The sequence below is a fragment of the Artemia sp. Qi Xiang Cuo genome, chromosome 14 (genome assembly GCF_049724085.1).
Source record: "Artemia sp. Qi Xiang Cuo chromosome 14, ASM4972408v1, whole genome shotgun sequence".
NCBI classification, from domain to species: Eukaryota; Metazoa; Arthropoda; class Branchiopoda; order Anostraca; family Artemiidae; genus Artemia; species Artemia sp. Qi Xiang Cuo.
This window is the reverse complement of record NC_142807.1, coordinates 28,489,739-28,507,885: the sequence shown is the minus strand read 5'-3', so window position 1 is coordinate 28,507,885 and position 18,147 is coordinate 28,489,739. Positions and strand designations below refer to the sequence as shown.

Genomic DNA, 18,147 nt, shown 5'->3' with positions numbered 1-18,147 from the left:
TGATACCGGAGGGTTTTCTGTTGCTTTGAATCTTATGGTGTGATTTTCATTAAGGTTCTATAACTTTAGGGAGTCTTTCCCCCTTTTTTCGAAAATCAGCTAATTTTTCTCAGGCGCTTAACTTTTGATGGGTAGGACTAAACTTGATGAAACTTATATATTTGAAATCAGCATTAAAATCTGATACTTTTGGTGTATCTATTTGTATCAAAACACCGTTTTCTAGAGTTTCGGTTACCATTGAGCCGGGTCGCTCCTTACTTACAGTTCGTTACCACGAACTGTTTGATAGGGTACTTGTTAAATATCCCGACCCCACCCAAGAAGTGAAGTTAGGTTAATCCTAATAAAAAAAATATCAAATATGATAAAAATACAATTCTTTAGAATCAAAATTATGGAAACTACAGAAGAAAATTATGGAAAGCAGACCGCCCAGAACACATTATATTAAATACCTAGCCTAATCACCTCTATATATCAAATATCTAATAAAAACATACCTGCATCGCAGTTTTTCTCAATGAGACTAAGCTAATGCTACTATAACCTACTGCAGATAGACAAACCAGTTTTTCTCAGATCTTACAGATCAAAACTCTTAAGTGGGATTGGGAAATTAAACAAGTACCCAGTATAGTTTAATTAAATTTATTATTCTTTTTAAATTGCTCCAATGAGCTTGTTCAACACATAGGCATACCCAGGAGGGGGCAGATACCCCCTCCCCCTAGGAAACCCAACTTACACTGCATTTTCCGTCTTCTTGGTCCTACTTACACTGGATATTATGACTTCTCAGCCAAACTTGTACTATATATTTAGGTTTTTCGTCCCACTTTACAATATACATTATTATGTTCTTTTTGCAGCTTACAATTGATAAAATTACTTTTCGCCAGAATTTAAAAAATGTCACCTTAGTTGAAATGAATATTGAAATTTCTACTACAGCGGCAACTGCTAGTAAAACCTTTTTGAAAACTGTTCCATTAGACACATGGTCACAAAATTCTTATCAGAGGACGATTACTTGAGATAGAGAAATGAATGGATCAGTTATTTCTGCAATTATTTTCTGGAGTACTGATGATTTACTCCCAACAGGAAAGAACCTAACAGAGGGAGTATGCATTGATTTACTCAACTGGAGAACATTATTCATGATTGATCTACTTAACTTCATCAACAAAATTTGCTGGCTAAAGTGTGCTTGAAGCCCAAAATGCAGTCACAATAGAATAAAAAATTGAAACCTTCCTTAACGACAATGGATTAAAATAAAACTTGAGAAAGGTCAGGGATTCGATGGATATAGTACAATGGCAGGCAATGAAGGTGGCATTCAAGCTATTCTGAGAAGAAAAGTTAAAAAAAAAAAACATGTTTTTCACAGCACCAACCATTGACTAAATCCAGTGGTCAATGATGTGAATAAGGTAACTGAAGTCAAGGATGCTGTTCAGCAGGGGTGAATTTTCAGAATTTTTTATGGGGGGCAAGAGGGGTCCATATCCAGTTAGTCAAGGGCACGGGCTATATGATAACTTGTTTTTTAAATTACTTGGGGGACAGCTGCCCCCTTACCCTACCCCCAAACGATGCCCCTGTCTCGCAGTTAAATATGTAGTAAATTTTCCAAGATTCCACAACAACAAGAAATGTAGTACAAAATTTAACAAAAATGGGTAAAAAGAGGTGGACGGAGAAGCACAGAGCTTTCAAACGTTTTGACCCAAATTTTCAAACGTTTCTAGTAGTTGCAGATGGATCAGAAGAACTGTCCACTGAAGGCAATAAGGAGACAAGAAATGTGACTTAGCAAATGTATATCGTATTCACAAGACCAGTTTTCCTAATTACGGTGAAAATTATTGTACGGTACATCCCCCAATCATAGAGGCCATAAAAAATTCGTTACAGGCCAAAAATATGGACATAATTAGCACGATTAGACACATCTCAAGAACCATTCATTTTATTCGAATGAGGCCAAAATGTTAATGAAAGTGGGAGTGAAATTTTGAATGAAATTAAGCAGCCTTCAGAGGTCTCATCGATGGCCTTATCAGACCGTTGACAAACAGGAAAACAATATAATAGAGGATATCATCTAGCAAATACTAAGAAAAGTATGGGAGGGAGTCTCTGCTTATTGCTTGCTTAGAATTTCTCCTGTCCTTGCATAATTTACGTTTTTTAAAAGAACACTCTGAAACTTTTGCCTTGTTATCACTAATATCCCTTCAATTTGTGATTACGGAGCTTGAAGAGGTTTAAGCTAACGCCAGGACAGTCACAGACTAATAACCCCTAGACGGTATTGTTTTAAAATAGATCTATGGTACAACATAAGGAAAGAGACGAAAATTACCAATGTAGGTATTTTGGACATGTTCTTTCTAGAAATCTTAAATGGCCTACTCATTCAAATATTCATTCTACCCACCACCGCTAACGTAGAAAGGTAGCTACGCACACTTCAATGGGTCTAGACCTTGATCAAAAGTACGATGATGTAGGATAGATTGTCAGGTATTTACAATAGAAAGGACTCTTATTCTTGATGAATATATGTATATTTTTTCTTAATATACATACATTCTTTTTGTAAGCTACTCATATTCTCATATGAGTTTCAGCTTCTGTGAGTAAATGAATTTGCCATTCGAATGGAAATTACATTTTAATTCAGGATTGAACCTCACCCTAAATGTATCAGTTAATCTCAATTGTCAGGTAATCTAGAATTTACAAAAAAGTGACCAGGGCATTTGAAAATAACATAAGACACGGAATTGATTGTGAAGGAAGATCTATGTTGGGAAGAAGAATTTGTAACAGTACTAAAATGATTTAAAAATTATAAAGCCCCAGGCACTGATAATGTGGTAAATGAGTTTTTGAAATATAATAGTCATGATGTTAAATAAGTTCCTGAGGATTACGAATATGGTTTTTGAAAAAGTAAAAGTACCTTGCGATCTTAGGAAAACCCTAATTAAACCCCAGTATAAGAAAGGTGAAAGAGTGAGTGTGGTAATTATAGAGGCATTAGCCTGGTTTCTGTAGGTAACAAATTACTTACTATGATGATACTTTTTAGACTTTGAGATGGTGTAGATGCTGTTTTAAGAAATCGATAGTGGGGTTTGGAGAAGTCCACTGACCCTCGTCCATTCTTCTTCATGTTGGGGTCGGTACCTAGAACAGCGCCCCTCATTCTGTTGCTGCGTATCGTACCACATGACTCGATGCCATATTAAACCCGAAGCTTGTGAATGAGATCGATGCCAGTATAGAAGTTATCAAACAACAGCTTGAAGTTCATGAACCTTGGCAGATTTTCTACAAGCCGAAGGACAACGTCAGTACCTTGGCCAAGCTCAGAAATTTCAACAGATCCTTTTCCTGTATATATCTGTATGTCAAACACTATTCCGCTGATGCCGGCTCTCGTGAAAACCTTTACACCCCACGAGTGGGGCTTGTCCTTCAAGTACTGTCGAAATCCAATTCTTCCTTTGAACGGGATCATCTGTTCGTCAATACTTTGGATCTCTTCAGGGTCTATTTTTTTCAGATTCTCCCTGAATGCGTCGTATAGTCTTCTGATCTTGAACAGTTTATCATGACCAGCCTCCCCTTTCGGTATCATTAAGGTGTCATCACAAATCTGGAAGAAAGATCTCAAGCTGATGAACCTATCTCTGCTCATGGTATCAGCCACCGGAGAATATCGTATTCCATTCTCCCAGTACATTCTCATAGCCGGAAGTTTGAGAATGTTCATAAGCATTTGAACTCCAAGAAATCTGTGCAGCTCTTCAAGAGAAAGTTTCAGAACAAGATTCTTGTTTCTCATGGCATTCAGGTTCGTTTGGTCCACAATGTTTGAAAGAATGTCTTCTGTGATAAACATCCGGGAGAGATCAAGAGGCGTTTGTACCTCGTCATAGTGTGGCATAGAACCCTTCCAGGTAATATCTCGAGGTTCGGGCTCCATTTTTATCCACTTGTATTGCTTTGCCTCCTTTGCTACCTTCTTTTTTGCTACTGGTTTTGCCGTGACCTGAGGAGCAGCAGTTGGAGTTACTAAACCGGCCACTGCTTGGGAAGGAACATTTTTCTTAGCTATTGTAAGGACAAAGGATTCAGCAGGTGCAATAACTGTTGCTGACTGCATTGCAGAAGAAGCTGCCACTGGTGCTGATGATGTGCTTGAAGAACTGTTTGACGCTGCTGTGTCATTCAAGCCCGGGAGAGGCAAATTGAATTGATCCGTGTCATCGCCATTGTCTAACTCGAACCTGCCAAGCATTGATAAAGGGATGTCGTCTGTGTGGTCAATATCCTCTTCATCACTTCTGTCTTCATTGCCATAACAGTTGAGAGAACGTAGAGGTTGAAATTCTTGATCTGGATTGTCTGGTGCCCAGTTTGGATCGTCGTTGTCGGACGAGATATCGAGATCTGAATCACAATCAGGTATGAAAAAAAGCCTTGCTGCTTCTTCTGCAGTCATTTTCTTGGTAGCTCTTCTACTTCTTTCCTTGATCAGTCTCTCTTCCAAGGGCTTAGGACCATGACCTCTCATGGAGTCAGAGCTCGTGCTTGGGCCAGCTGAAATGAAATTCAAGGTAAGTGCATCACTTAATAATAATAATATAATGCAATAAAATAGGCCATTGGCCTCTACACTTGCTTGAGGCATCACACAAAATAGCTCTTTTACACTTGTTACCAGTAAAAAGGAGGAACAGAAAGAAAATGTGCCTATTCCCGATCATAAAAAGGACTTGCTGGCTCGTTTGCTGAACAAATCTCCCTAGGTGTGGTTTGGCAATGAATGCCTGACGTGACCATTTGGTAACCGATCGTTAGCAATCTTGTTTGGGGCTAAACTATCGCTCAGAATTAGACTAGTGATATCTCATTCAAAAGATCACATTCTTAGCTACAAAATAGTATCATAATCAGGCTCTGAACTTACCAGAAACGTCCAGGTCATCGAAATCAAAATCTGCACCTTTCCTCTTTTTCGACATTTTATGTTTTGTCTAAACTTGGACGCTCGCTCGACCGCTCGGGTAAAGCCTTGAGGGATAATAAATTCAAACGCGATAGAGCCAAGCAAGCGCTATCTAGTGGAAAATAAATCACGGGTGTAACTTTGTCGAGTCGAGAGAAAAAAATAGGGGGCGAGGGGGTATCCGTATGATGACCACAGGCATGAAAGGGTTAAAAAAGTTGTTTTTTTTATTTAGTACCATACAAGGATAAAACCTTTACAAAAGCTCTTCTATACACAGAATCGAACGCTTGCTCATAATCTATAAAACTGAGGACCAAAGGTGTTTGAAAACTCAGGCACTTCTCAGTTCTTGGCCTATGATAGCCATTAATATGAAACAATTGTGAAGTCTATTAAATGGACCTTTACAAGACATACGTTACACAGATCCAGGAAATAGGACCCCAAATTATGAAATTGGCTCATTCTTCACGTGTATATTGTAGTAAGAAGAGTAGAGATGTCGCACCATGTTAAACCTAAATTGTGCAACAAATTTAAATCTGCAGTACTGGAGGTATGACTTTGGCCCACTATCATGTACACGCCACCTCCTCCCAGTCCTACCAACTTTTAAGGCAGAGGAGTTAGGAATATTTAGGCGGATGTTGAACTAAATCAAAACAAACTACGAGCATGTGGACTCTCTGTTCGACACGCATTGGAGAAGTTCTCACTACTTTTTTTGAAGATATGTCTGAAAATTCCCTGTTCGACACGCATTGCCAGCCCAGTCTTGATGCAACCTATTGCCCAAAATACTTGATAAATTCAATTCAAAATCAACGGACTCATATCCGAAGAACAAATTATATTATTAAGTTAGACCTTTAAGGCCAAGTTGTGGGGGATTTTGAACTAGCCAGAAGGCACTACGTGTATACTTTTAATACTACAACTACAATTACTGTAACTAATATTACTGTACAATTACTGTAACTAAGCAATATCATAGGCAGCACAACTCTATAATAGCTAGAAATAGCATTGAAAATTTTAAAGGAGCTAATTCGATTCAAAATTAAAAGTTTTAGTGCCCTTTTCAACAGTAAAAAGAGATTGAAGGGCAAGCAGCCCTTATCTTAAGTCCATTCATTTTCAAAATGCATCCAGTCAAAATTTTGAGACTACCATTTTGTTCAGCATAGTAGAATGGTCCACTAATAAGAGATATTGAATGTGCCAACCCCCAAAATCATGTAAATGACCCACAATGCTTTAAAACTAAATGTTCCTTTAAACTAAATCAAAAGACATTGTGTTTATTGTAACCAAGAAGACAGATCAACAATATATCGAGAACGACTGGGAGTATTAAGTTAAAACTTTTGGGGCTAATACTATTACTCGTGCTTTTACAATTGAAATAAATAAAGAGTGTAAGTTTATCCAGATTGTCAAAGAGCATAGATAGACTCTTTTGGAAATGGTATTGTTTTATTTTTCAGGTTAACTTCTGGAGTTACAAAATTAAATTAAAAAATACTGTTTGTGTCAGGATTAAAAATTGTTGAAAAGTTTCTCCGACATACAAATAGCAACCCAATTATGGATTCTTATTGAAAAAACTGAAAAGATATAAAATGTTTTTTTTTTCCACGAAAAAGACTATGTTAATATAAACAAACAGAAATTAATTTTAAAACTCCTTCCACAAAACAAGTTTTTCAAAGAAAAGTAAAGGCCTCCATTAAGCCAAAACGAGTGGAAACAAAGTCAAATAATCTTCCAAGCGTATAACTACCGCGAATCACTATCAATAAATAAATGAAACTCAAAACTAACATAAATTACAATAAATAGCCGAGTCAAACGCAAAACGAGCAAAAATGAACATTAGTACGGCTGATAACCCCCATGCTATCTCAAGACCAGAATGTAATTTGCGTTTTACTGAAAACACAACACGTGTCTAATGTTTTCTCTTTTTTTACCTTCATATATAAAAAATTATCGGAACTTCAAGGAATCAACATCAGTACGGTATATGTCAATTAAACTGAAAATCCACGTTCATTCGTTCTTTTTTTTCTTTCAGTAAAGACTAGTCTCTTAAATAGAGACTACACTCCTTCTCTAAAATATACATTAAGTGCTTTCCTGAGAGTTCCAATTCCAATCCTGAGAGTTCAATTTCAAATCGAATGAGCCCTTTTGAAGTTTCTACGACAACACTTTCAATAAAAGCCTTATATGCCCCCAGGGCATAACTTACAACCCTTACCCTGAGGACGGGGGAGGGGGAGTTGTCATCGTCAAAGACCTAACTTCCAGAACTTTCAACGACGTTGAAGGAATTTGCAATCTCACAATTTTGATCGGATGTGTTTGGGGAAATGGTGGGCGTGGAAGGGGTGTTAGTTGCCTTCCAATCACTTTAAAAAGGGCACTAGACATTTGAATTTCCTACCGTATGAACCCTTTATGAAGTTTATATGACAACCCGTTCAGTAAAAACCTTAATTGCCCCCAAGGCCAAACTTACAACCCCTGCCTTGAGGGCTGTGGGGGGGGGGGTGTCATCCTCTTAGACATAATTTAAGGACATTTCGACTACTTTGAGCAAAATAGCTATCTAATAACTTTGTTTGGATGTGTTTGGATAAATGGTGGGCGTGGAAGGGGTGTTAGTTGCCTTCCAATCACTTCTGACTATTAAAAAGAGCACTAGCCATTTCAATTTCCAATCAAATGAGCCATTTTTGAAGTTTCTACGACACCGCTTTCTATAAAAAACCTTATATACCCCAGAGCTTAACTTACAACCCTTGCCCTGAGGGCTGTGGGGGGGGTTCAACCTCAAAGACCTAAGTTCCAGAACTTTCAACTACGTTGAACAAAATGGCTATCTAAAAATTTGATTGGATGTGTTTGGGGAAATGGTGGGTGTGGAAGGGGTGTTAGTTGCCTTCCATTCACTTTCGATTACTAAAAAGGGCACAAGACACTCCAATCTCCAATCGAATGAGCCCTTTTCAAAGTTTCTACGACAACTCCTTCGATACGAAGTGCCCTGGTTTCAGACCAAAAAAACAAAAAATGATGCATTTTGCCAACATCGTTCTTTACTTAGGCAGCGCTATTGCGCTGCCTATGATAATGATACTACCTCTTATCAACACTTCTTTTATCCCCTAACATGGTTCGAGCTCATATGGTCGAGCAGGACTTCTATAAAAGGGTTAATAGCAGGACAGCATTTGGGAAATTATGAAGAATGAGGATTTACACACATAACAAAGCTGAAAATACTTAATAGATAAAATTATAGATAATGATTTATTTTAATAAAGTTGCACAAAATAATGTTAAAGGATTATAAAACTTGCGGGCCTAACGACGTCCACGGAAGCCTCCAATAATGAATCCACCTCCTCCATATCCAGGTCTGTATCCATAAGATGGGTATGTTGGTAATGCTGGAACAATTGGACGATGATAATAACCTAAAATCGTTAATAATAAAATTAATGAACTGTTTGTAAATATATTTCAAGTCTCATGGAATTTTAATTTCCAAAATTGATACTAATCGTTTTCTTTAATTTTTCATTAAAGGAAGATTTCAAAATATATGCTCTGAATCTTTCTTGACAGACATTTTCGGTGGCCGGCGTTTACCCTCCCCCCTAAAAATAACCACCACGGAAAAATCCCCCGAAAATCCCCCTGTGGAGATCCCCCTGAAAACACCCCCACGGAAAATACTCACCCCCCGAAAAATACCCCCCAGGAAAATAACCTCTCTTCCGCCGCTGGTCGGTCTCTAATCACTTTTGACTTACAAGAAAAGGACTAGAACTCTCAATTTCTGATCTAATCAGCAGTATCCAGGGTTTCTGCGACCATGAGGAGGAGGTGTGGATGAGGAAGGGGCAGTCCCCCTTCTACAAGGGTATAAATTCTGCTACTTTTGGGGTTTAATGTTACTCTTTACTTTCATAATAACAGTTTAGACCAGAAATATTCCTAGAAATCATAAGGGAGTAGATATCGATTTTACATTATGATACATTTTTAAAGTTTCTTTTGTACCCAACCCCCGCTGGGAAAATACAGAAATTTTTCGCAGGGGAGTTTTATGAAGGGGGCATTTTCTTGGAGAATTTTCAGTGGGGAGAGAATTCTTGGAAATAATTTCCTTTCAGCGGGAATTTATTTTCCACGAGGGGGTATTTTCTCAGGGGTATTTTCCACGAGGGGATATTTTCCCCGGGGGTGAACCGAAGGGGTTATTTTCTTAGGGGGTATTTTTTCAGGGTTATTTTCGGCAGGGGTTGTATTTTCTGAATTGAGGGTACTTTCCAGGGGGCATTTTCCGCCAGGGAATTTTCAGGGGGTGGTAAACACCTAGAACCGATATTTTCAAAAAATGTATTATGTTATTTGCATGACAGATAGACAGAACAGTATATGAAATGAACAAAACAGTACTTGAATTTATCTATAAACCTCTTACAAAAATTCAAAAGCGATTGTAACAAGAGATAAATAAGGCAAAAGACCAATCCGAAGTTAACCCAAAAGGTAATTGCTATAATAAGCATACGTCATTAATTAGACCAACGATTAATTCTAGTTGCCATTAAATTTTCACATGATTTGCACGGTATCTGGTCCGTGCAGCTAAGGTTGTATTTTTAAATTAAATAAGAGCTTTGAAGCCTCTAAAGCTCAATGCAAAAGCCAATGGCTAGTAATCTAAAATTTCTTGGGAAACGTCTGCCTTAATAATTCTCTGTGCCCATCATAATTCCAGTGCATCCAGGTAGGCCTACTTTCAGGTAGAAAGTAGATGGGACTTGTAAGAGGTTTAAGTCTTTTCAAATTCATCCTCTGTCTCCTTTTGTTCCAAGGTTCTTTCTCCCTAAGTTTCAAGCTTTAGTCGAATAGTTGAGTGAGTTAAAACTCTCAGGAAAGCACTTAATGCAAATTTTAGAGAAGGAGTGTAGTCTCTATTTAACAGACTAGTCTTTACTGAAAGAAAACTTTTACTGAAAGAAACTTTTTCAACAATTTTTAATCCTGACACACAGTATTTTTTAATTTAATTTTGTAACTTCAGAAGTTAACCTGAAAAATAAAACAATACCATTTCCAAAAGATTCTATCTATGCTCTTTGACAATCTGGATAAACTTACACTCTTTATTTATTTAAATTGTAAGAGCACAAGTAATAGTATTAGCCCCAAAAGTTTTAACTTAATACTCCCAGTCGTTCTCGATAAATTGTTGATCTGTCTTCTTGGTTACAATAAACACAATGTCTTTTGATTTAGTTTAAAGGAACATTTAGTTTTAAAGCATTATGGGTCATTTACATGATTGTGGGGGTTGGCACATTCAATATCTCTTAGGAGTCGACCATTCTACTATGCTGAACAAAATGGTAGTCTCAAAATTTTGACTGGATACGTTTTGAAAATGAATGGATTTAAGAGAAGGGCTGCTTGCCCTTTAATCTCTTTTTACTGTTGAAAAGAGCACCAGAACTTTCAATTTTGAATCGAATTAGCTCTTTTAAAAGTTTCAATGATATTTCTAGATATTATAGAGTTATGCTGCCTATGATATTGCTTATATGCCCCTTTGAAAACCTGCATGCATACAGTTTTTTCGTTTAATTGAAACTCCTAAACTTTTCCTAAGAGTTTTACCTTAATGCCCTTAGCGTTATGAGTTACAGAAATTGTAGTTGTAGTATTAAAAGTATACACGTAGTGCCTTCTGGCTAGTTCAAAATCCCCCACAACTTGGCCTTAAAGGTCTAACTTAATAATATAATTTGTTCTTCGGATATTGGTTTATCACCTTTTTGAGAGTCCACATGCTCGTAGTTTGTTCTGATTTAGTTCAACATCCGCCTAAATATTCCTAACCCCTCTGCCTTAAAAGTTGGTAGGACTGGGAGGAGGTGGCGTGTACATGATAGTGGGCCAAAGTCATACCTCCAGTACTGCAGATTTAAATTTGTTGCACAATTTAGGTTTAAAAGGTGAGACGTCTCTACTCTTCTTACTGCAATATACACGTGAAGAATGAGCCAATTTCATAATTTGGGGTCCTATTTCCTGGATCTGTATAACTTATGTCTTGTGAAGGTCCTTTTAATAGACTTCACAATTGTTTCATATTAATGGCTATCTTAGGCAAAGAACTGAGAAGTGCCTGGGTTTTCAAACACCTTTGGTCCTCAGTTTTATAGATTTTGAGCAAGTGTTCGATTCTGTGAAGAGCTTTAGTAAAGGTTTTATCCTTGTATGGTATACCAGACAAATACATCAGAGTGATTAGAGCTATGTACGAGAATAACACTGCTGCGGTTCAGGTAGGAAATGAGGTTAGCAGCTGGTTTTGTATTAAATCAAGAGTTAAGCAGGGTTGTGTTCTATCCCCCTTTATATGGATTATTTTGATGGACTTTGTTTTAAGGAGCACAGGAAAGGCAAAGGGAGACCACGGAATCAAATGGGGAGGAAAAAGTCTCCTGGACGTAGATTATGCTGATGATTTAAGCATCCTAGAGGAAAATGTGAGCAAATTGAATGAAGTTTCAAAGGTTTTTGGAGTTCAGGGTCCTAGAATAGGTTTAAAAATCAAAGTTAAGAGGACTAAGTCACTCAGGCTAGGAATAAGTGAAGATGAAAATGTGACATTGGGTAATGAAAAGATTGATCAGGTGGGAGCAGTGAAGATGTTAAAAGTAGAATGGCCAAGTCTCAGGGTGTTTTTTCACATTTAGAAAAGGTTTGGAAGTATAGGAAGACAAGTCTGCAAACCAAGATTAGAAAATAAGAAGCTACAGTTATGACAATGGTCAATTATGGCTCTGAAGCATGGATGCTCCGAAAAGCGGATGAAGATTTCCTAAATGTTTTCCAGAGAAATTGCTTAAGGATTGCTCTGGGTACCCGGCTAACTGACCGTATATCAAACAATAGGCTGTACGAAAAATGTGGTTCAATACCGCTCTCTAGGGCTGTAATGAAAGAAAGGTTGAGGTGGCTAGGGCACGTTGTGCGGATGAAGGATGAAAGATTGCCGAGGATTGTTCTTCTCGGCCAACCGTCTAGGGCTAAACGGAAAACAGGTCGTCCCCGTCTGGGGTGGGAGGATGTAAAAAAGAAAGATTTAAAAGAAATGGGAACTTCGTGGTAGGGTGTCAAGAGGGAGGCTTTGAAGAGATTGAGATGGAGGAGGAGCGTGCCTAGCTGTGTTGGCCTCAAGCGGCTTTGTGCTGTGGTGAGTTGTTAGTAGTAGTGGCTATCTCAAGAATTTGGTCTGATACTCGACTGACTATGGGGGTGTCCAGGGTTGAAAAGGGAGAACAGAAAAAGATCTGGTACCAATCAATCCTATTTAGCCCTTAAATAGCCACCGAAAGTTTTACTTTCCGTTCAAATGAAACCTCTTTCAAATTTGACGACTTTTCTTTTAATACGAAAAATTTTTTCAGAAGATACATTGTTCTTTACTTAAAGCCGCCACTGCATTTACTCTTATAAACTTTGGTTTTTGATAACAAATCTTAAAAAAATAAGAAATAGTTTTTTTTTTTTTTCCCAATCATGAATCAGACTGAACTAGAGTCCATTGCTTGTTTTGTTTTAATGGAAGTAGGTCGATGAAACGGTGGCCCGAAGTATACACACAATATACACTAAACAAACCAGTATAAACCATCTACAGGGAAGAGTTGAATGTCCTGTGTACTGCTTTAAGTGCAGGTAGCCTTTCGGAAAATACTAGGACTACAGATACTGTTTCTTCCTTTATTTGGAGAAAGGTCTAGAGTCTAGATTGCCTTAGCAAGGTCTGGCTTTGAAGTCCGAACCACGTAAAAGCCGATTTTGATGCCAATATGAGTATTTTTTTTCCCTTGTTTTTTCCTTAGGGATATTAGACAGATTATAAGCTCTTTACCCTTTTTCTAATTTTTCCTGACTAAAATTAAGGCATGGACTAGTGCTAGATGGTATGCTTCAGTAATCACTAATTTTGGTCATACAAAAACTGCTGAAATTACCTCCTCCATAGCCATATCCTCCACCGTATCCATAGCCATGGCGCCTGAAAAATAATCTATTTGATGCTTCTTCTTCACCAATATCTTGCGAAGCAGTACTGACTTGTGGAATCTCTTGAAAATTTGCGGTAACAGAAGAATAATCATCAAAAACTATAGAGTCTTGTGGAAGTGTGTCACCTGAAATAGACAGCTTTGTAACCACAACTCTATAAAAAGGAGCTTCAGTAACAGCATATACATAGAAAAATCAGCTTTTCATGGTGATTAAATAAATAAAAGTTTTTTTTCCAATGAAAGTAAATACTGCCAGTAAGTATAAAACAACCAGAAAACATTTCAAACAGCAAATATATTAAATTATATATTGGCACTTAGAGTTCATTTATGAGTACATTAAACATAGTTAATGGGCGATTGCAAATTTTCTTTTACAGACCTTTTAGAATAAATGGCCGAAAATTGTTTTATTCTAAATAAAATGCTCATTACTAAGCTCTATCATTTTTTAAATACTTTAATGGTGCATATAAAACGATTTTTGCTATGGAAGGAATGATATTAAACCCCCTCCTGTCCAACGTCACAGTACCAATAATAAGGGCGTAGACCAAAATTATAGCCAGAATCAATAGGGATTATATGTAGATTATAATCCCCTTCCCCAAAGCTCATTCTACATATATCTCAAGGATCAATGCGAGTTATGATACTCGTGCATTAAAATGCACTCTTTGAGGCATCCACCCTTCCCCGTCTACAAAATCACCCACCGTTCCTTTTCCATAATAGCTGATGCACAATTAAACATCACTGTATACAATTTACGAAATATGAATCAAATCAGTCGGGTTAAATGAAGATAAGAAAAAAAAATGCAGAAAAATTTTCTTCGCAATAAGAAGGGGGCATCTCCCTTTGTACCCTTATTCAGGCCTAGTCTAACTAAAGGAAGATGATCTGACTTTTATCTGGAGGCTCGTGGAGAGATAGACACCTTGGGAGCTGAAATCCGTTCTTTTAGGCATCTGGTTATGTCTTTTAGCAAGAGAAATAGACAAATACTTTATCTTATTCTATTAGTTCTTTTGCTTGATAAATCATTCTTAAAGATTTGTGACAAAATTACAATTTAGTGCACAGAGCCATGGTTAAGGAGAGGGCCGTCCCCCTAACATACAAAATAATCTCTTCTCCTTTGAAGTTTTAATGTCACTCCTTACTTCCATTAGAAAAAACTTGTATTTTATTAAAGTTCTGTTTGTTAGCTTGCTAAATTACACCAGGGGCTACTGCAGTAGCGGATCTCTACTGATGATGTAACTCTACTGATGATGATGACCGACTGTGTCATCGAAATATTTATAGTCTTTGTTTTATATTTTCGTTTCACTGTCTAACAAAAGGACCTACCCCTATTTGGAATTCTTATTGTTTTGTAATATACTTAATTAACGCAAGTTTGTGTTAATTAAACTTGCTCCTAACGCATGTTTATCGGAACGACCTAAATTGCCCCCCCCCCTAAAAAAATCCTGGATCCGCCCCTGGGCTACTGTAAATATAAGGAAGACTTCCAAACCCTCAGACAAAACTCTTTTGTATAACAACACTTCAAGAAAAGAGCTCATTAACGGTGTTTGTTTTTCGAAATAAATTACAATTGTTCAAAGTAAATTATCATCTCCGCAATAAGAGGGGATCTTTTGCCCCCTCAGCAATACTACTGTATAACTGAGCTCATGACATGAATGATACTGCTTGATTTAGAGGAATTTTCGTCCCCTTGGGGATAAAATCATAGGATAGAATATTATACACTCAATTCAGTTCATCTTAATTACCCCCTATAGAAAATTTAGAAACATGGGTCTGAAATAATTTTTTGGAAGCTTAGGACCAGTGGCATAATTTCCTCTAAATACTAGTGGGGGAGCAAAGTTGGAGACAATTTTCTCAAATAAAGTGAAAATGACAATGAAGAATGAAAAATGAGCCATATAGTACCATAAGCCAAAGATATATTAAAGAAAACTGACCTGCTTCTATGGATGCTTGAATTATGCAGGCTTATCTCAGTTTTGACAAGATTTTTTCCAAGAAACTAAATTTCTGCTGGGGTGGGGAGCAAAAGAGGCCCTGAAGGGGAGGGGAACAACCTGGGGTCTGTAGGGGGCAGTTGCCTCCCTGCCTCATACAAAATTACACCCCTGCTTGGGACCCTCCCCATAAAAGTATTATTTTATCAACATCCTGATAGATAATATGCGAGTGTACAATACTCTATAGCCGCTCGTTTAATTGAATAAACAGCGTGTAGTAATGGTTCATTTTTATGGACTGCAATTATGTTATGTACGATTAGTATGTTGCATCCCAGCGTGGCTCAGATACTGAGAGGATATATAAATACCCTTTAAGTAGTTCTTTAAATTTTCCCTCGATTACATCTTGGCTAAGGCCAAATGCTTGAATTTTGCAGTTATCTGTGGCAATTTTCCGTCAAGATTGCACCCCGTTTTGGAAAAGCACCCTGTTTATTAAAATACGGAAATTCCAATGTGAAAACAGAAGTGATGAGAACCTTTAAACTTAAAGCGTTTTGCATATCTAAAATCAGTTTTAATAATAGATTTAATTGTAATAAATCTTTATTCTTTTTATTACGAACTGTTTGATCCAAAAGTCTATTAGATTTTAGGGAGACTGTTACACCCTCCTTCAGCCTCCATTTTTTACGTTCAGGTCTGATGCTCGCTTTAAAATGCTTCAAAAATGCCATTCATCCCAGAAAATAATGCACTCTTGCCAAATTAATATCAAGACAGGGAGGGGTCCAAAATATTAAAAATAATTATAGGTTCATTTCCATTTCCACCGTTTTTAAGGTGAGTTCTTAAAACATTCTTCTTTTTTTGCAGTTATACTCCATCCTCACAAGGACGCTGGTGGGTGGGCCTGGGGAATCTGCCTTCTGAGACATAAGAAGACATAAAAAAAAATGTATCAAGCAGCTCGTGGAAACGAACCGTAAGTAAGGAGCGACTCGGCCCAATAATAATCAAAACTCTAAGAAACTGATTTTTTATAACAATGAATACATCAAAAGAACAAGATTTTTATGAAGACTTCAAAATATATAATTTATTTGGTTGAATGTTACCCATCCAAAACTATGAGCTTCAAAAAATTTGCCTGATTTTTCAAAAAAGCCACTTCCTTAATCCTCGCTCTTTGCGCTAAAATTAGAATTTTTGTCGCAGTTATTTAAGAAAAACTGCTCAAACACAAAGGCCGTTGACATTGAATGAGAAGTATTTTTAAAGAAGTATTTTTACGTGATGTCCTGCCATTAATTAAAGACGATCGGAAATTAAATTAAAAAAACAAGTTTGTTTTTTCAACTGAAAGTACGAATTTACATCCTTTCCCCCTAAACCTTCTTCTATATTTATCTTAAGGATTCAGGGAGGTAGAAAATTTGGTTATAGAACACACTTTTTTAGCCTTCAGGCAAACTCTCCAGCAACAGCTACACAAAGATCTATCACCCCTCCTCCATAATAGCAGATACGCAATGCAAAATTCTATCATAGCTCTTATGAATAAACTTAGTCGAATGAAGCTTTAAAATAAATGTAAGTCTTAATCGTTAATTCTTCATGAACTTTGTATATGTTTAGGAGCGAATCCGCCACCGCGTGGCATTACTACCCACAAAACTGTAAAGAAGAATATGCAGTTTATCGGTAATTTATTTAAGATTAGGACAACTTCTGTAATAGGCTTGAACAAAAACTTTCTACCTCTAGATCTACTAACTCTGTGCATCCAACTCTTTATCTAATTTTAGGTAGACATGTATGCCTCCAGACTCCGGCGTACACCCAAATACTTGCCACGAAACCCCTTTATTCATGCAAGTGAGATTCGGATTTCAAGGCCTATTGCCTGCTAAAGGGCTGGGCAAACGAAGCAGATTTCGGGAACTGATTTCCAAATCAGCGCCGATTTAAAAAGAAATCAGCGTCGATTTGAGCTTGAAAAACTTTCTAGTTTTCGGCGCTGATTTCGTAAATCAGCGCCGATTTTCATCATGATCATCACAAAAAAATAGGGATACAAATAAATAGTCAACCAGAGATGTATGTGATGAAAGACCCCGCTACTGAGCTTAGAACTAAACTGAGAACTAAGCTGAGATCAATCATGCAAATATTAATAAACTCCAGTCGACTATTTGTGTCCATGATTCTTTGTTTTTAAAATCTCGCGCAATAAATTTTTCTTTCAACAAATTTTTCTTACCGCTATCGTTTGTCCACTGATGCTGAAATCGGTCCCCAAAATCAGCTACGTGTGCCCAGCCCTTAAGTCCATTGGAACCTGGAAATCAGTCCTGGAGATGCTACAAAATGAGTTTCTAATGAGAGCAGCGTTTTCCAAATAGTAAAAAAAGTGGTAAATAGTAAAAAGCGAATAGAGCAAATAAAAAGCAAATGAAACACTTTTGGGAAATCTTTTTGTATCTCGAGACCCAGAAAAACTCGGCAAATATATTTAGTTTAGTATTCCAATGTTTTTAATTTGGGGCAATAGTTTCAATCTTAATTTCTCTTTTTTGAAAAACCTGTATTAGTTTCTTTTAAATTAAGAGGGCTGAAAAAAAAAACAATAGAAGGTACCTGTAGAACTCAAAATACTTCCCACGAAAATGGTAAATAGAATGGCCCACATTTTGTTGAAAGCTTCCCAAACACAAATAAAATCAACTGCAGTTTAAAGATTCTCTTTGCTTATATACGAATTTCAAATTTGCAAGCTGTAATGTAAAGTTGTCAGTGAACAGAGACAAGACTTTTTTTCAGCAAGACCTGCTTATTGCAGACACGACTTTTTTGTTTGCTTTTTGCAGATGATTATTAACTTAGTCGATTTTATATTTCCCATTTTACAGTTCAAAGACCGTATGACCGGACAAAAAAATTGCAAGTAACGAAATACCTTCTGTAATGATAGCGTTTAAAGCACCCCAACTAACTGTTC

The 18,147-nt window shown here is 37.1% G+C and overlaps 1 protein-coding gene and 1 long non-coding RNA gene across 2 annotated transcripts in view; one reads left to right on the top strand and one right to left on the bottom strand.

The window, feature by feature from the left end:
- The window catches only part of LOC148944341 (uncharacterized), a 337,879-nt gene that overhangs the window by 274,153 nt on the left and 45,579 nt on the right, over nucleotides 1-18,147 (top strand). The window lies entirely within an intron of this gene.
- On the bottom strand, nucleotides 8,346-17,879 carry LOC148944342 (uncharacterized). The gene is made up of 3 exons (XM_089100429.1): nucleotides 17,787-17,879; nucleotides 13,102-13,281; nucleotides 8,346-8,520 (listed from the first exon to the last, which is right to left on the bottom strand). Exons 1-3 carry the CDS (start codon nucleotides 17,836-17,838, stop codon nucleotides 8,408-8,410), a joined length of 345 nt encoding a protein of 114 aa, XP_088956555.1. The 5' UTR covers nucleotides 17,839-17,879; the 3' UTR covers nucleotides 8,346-8,407.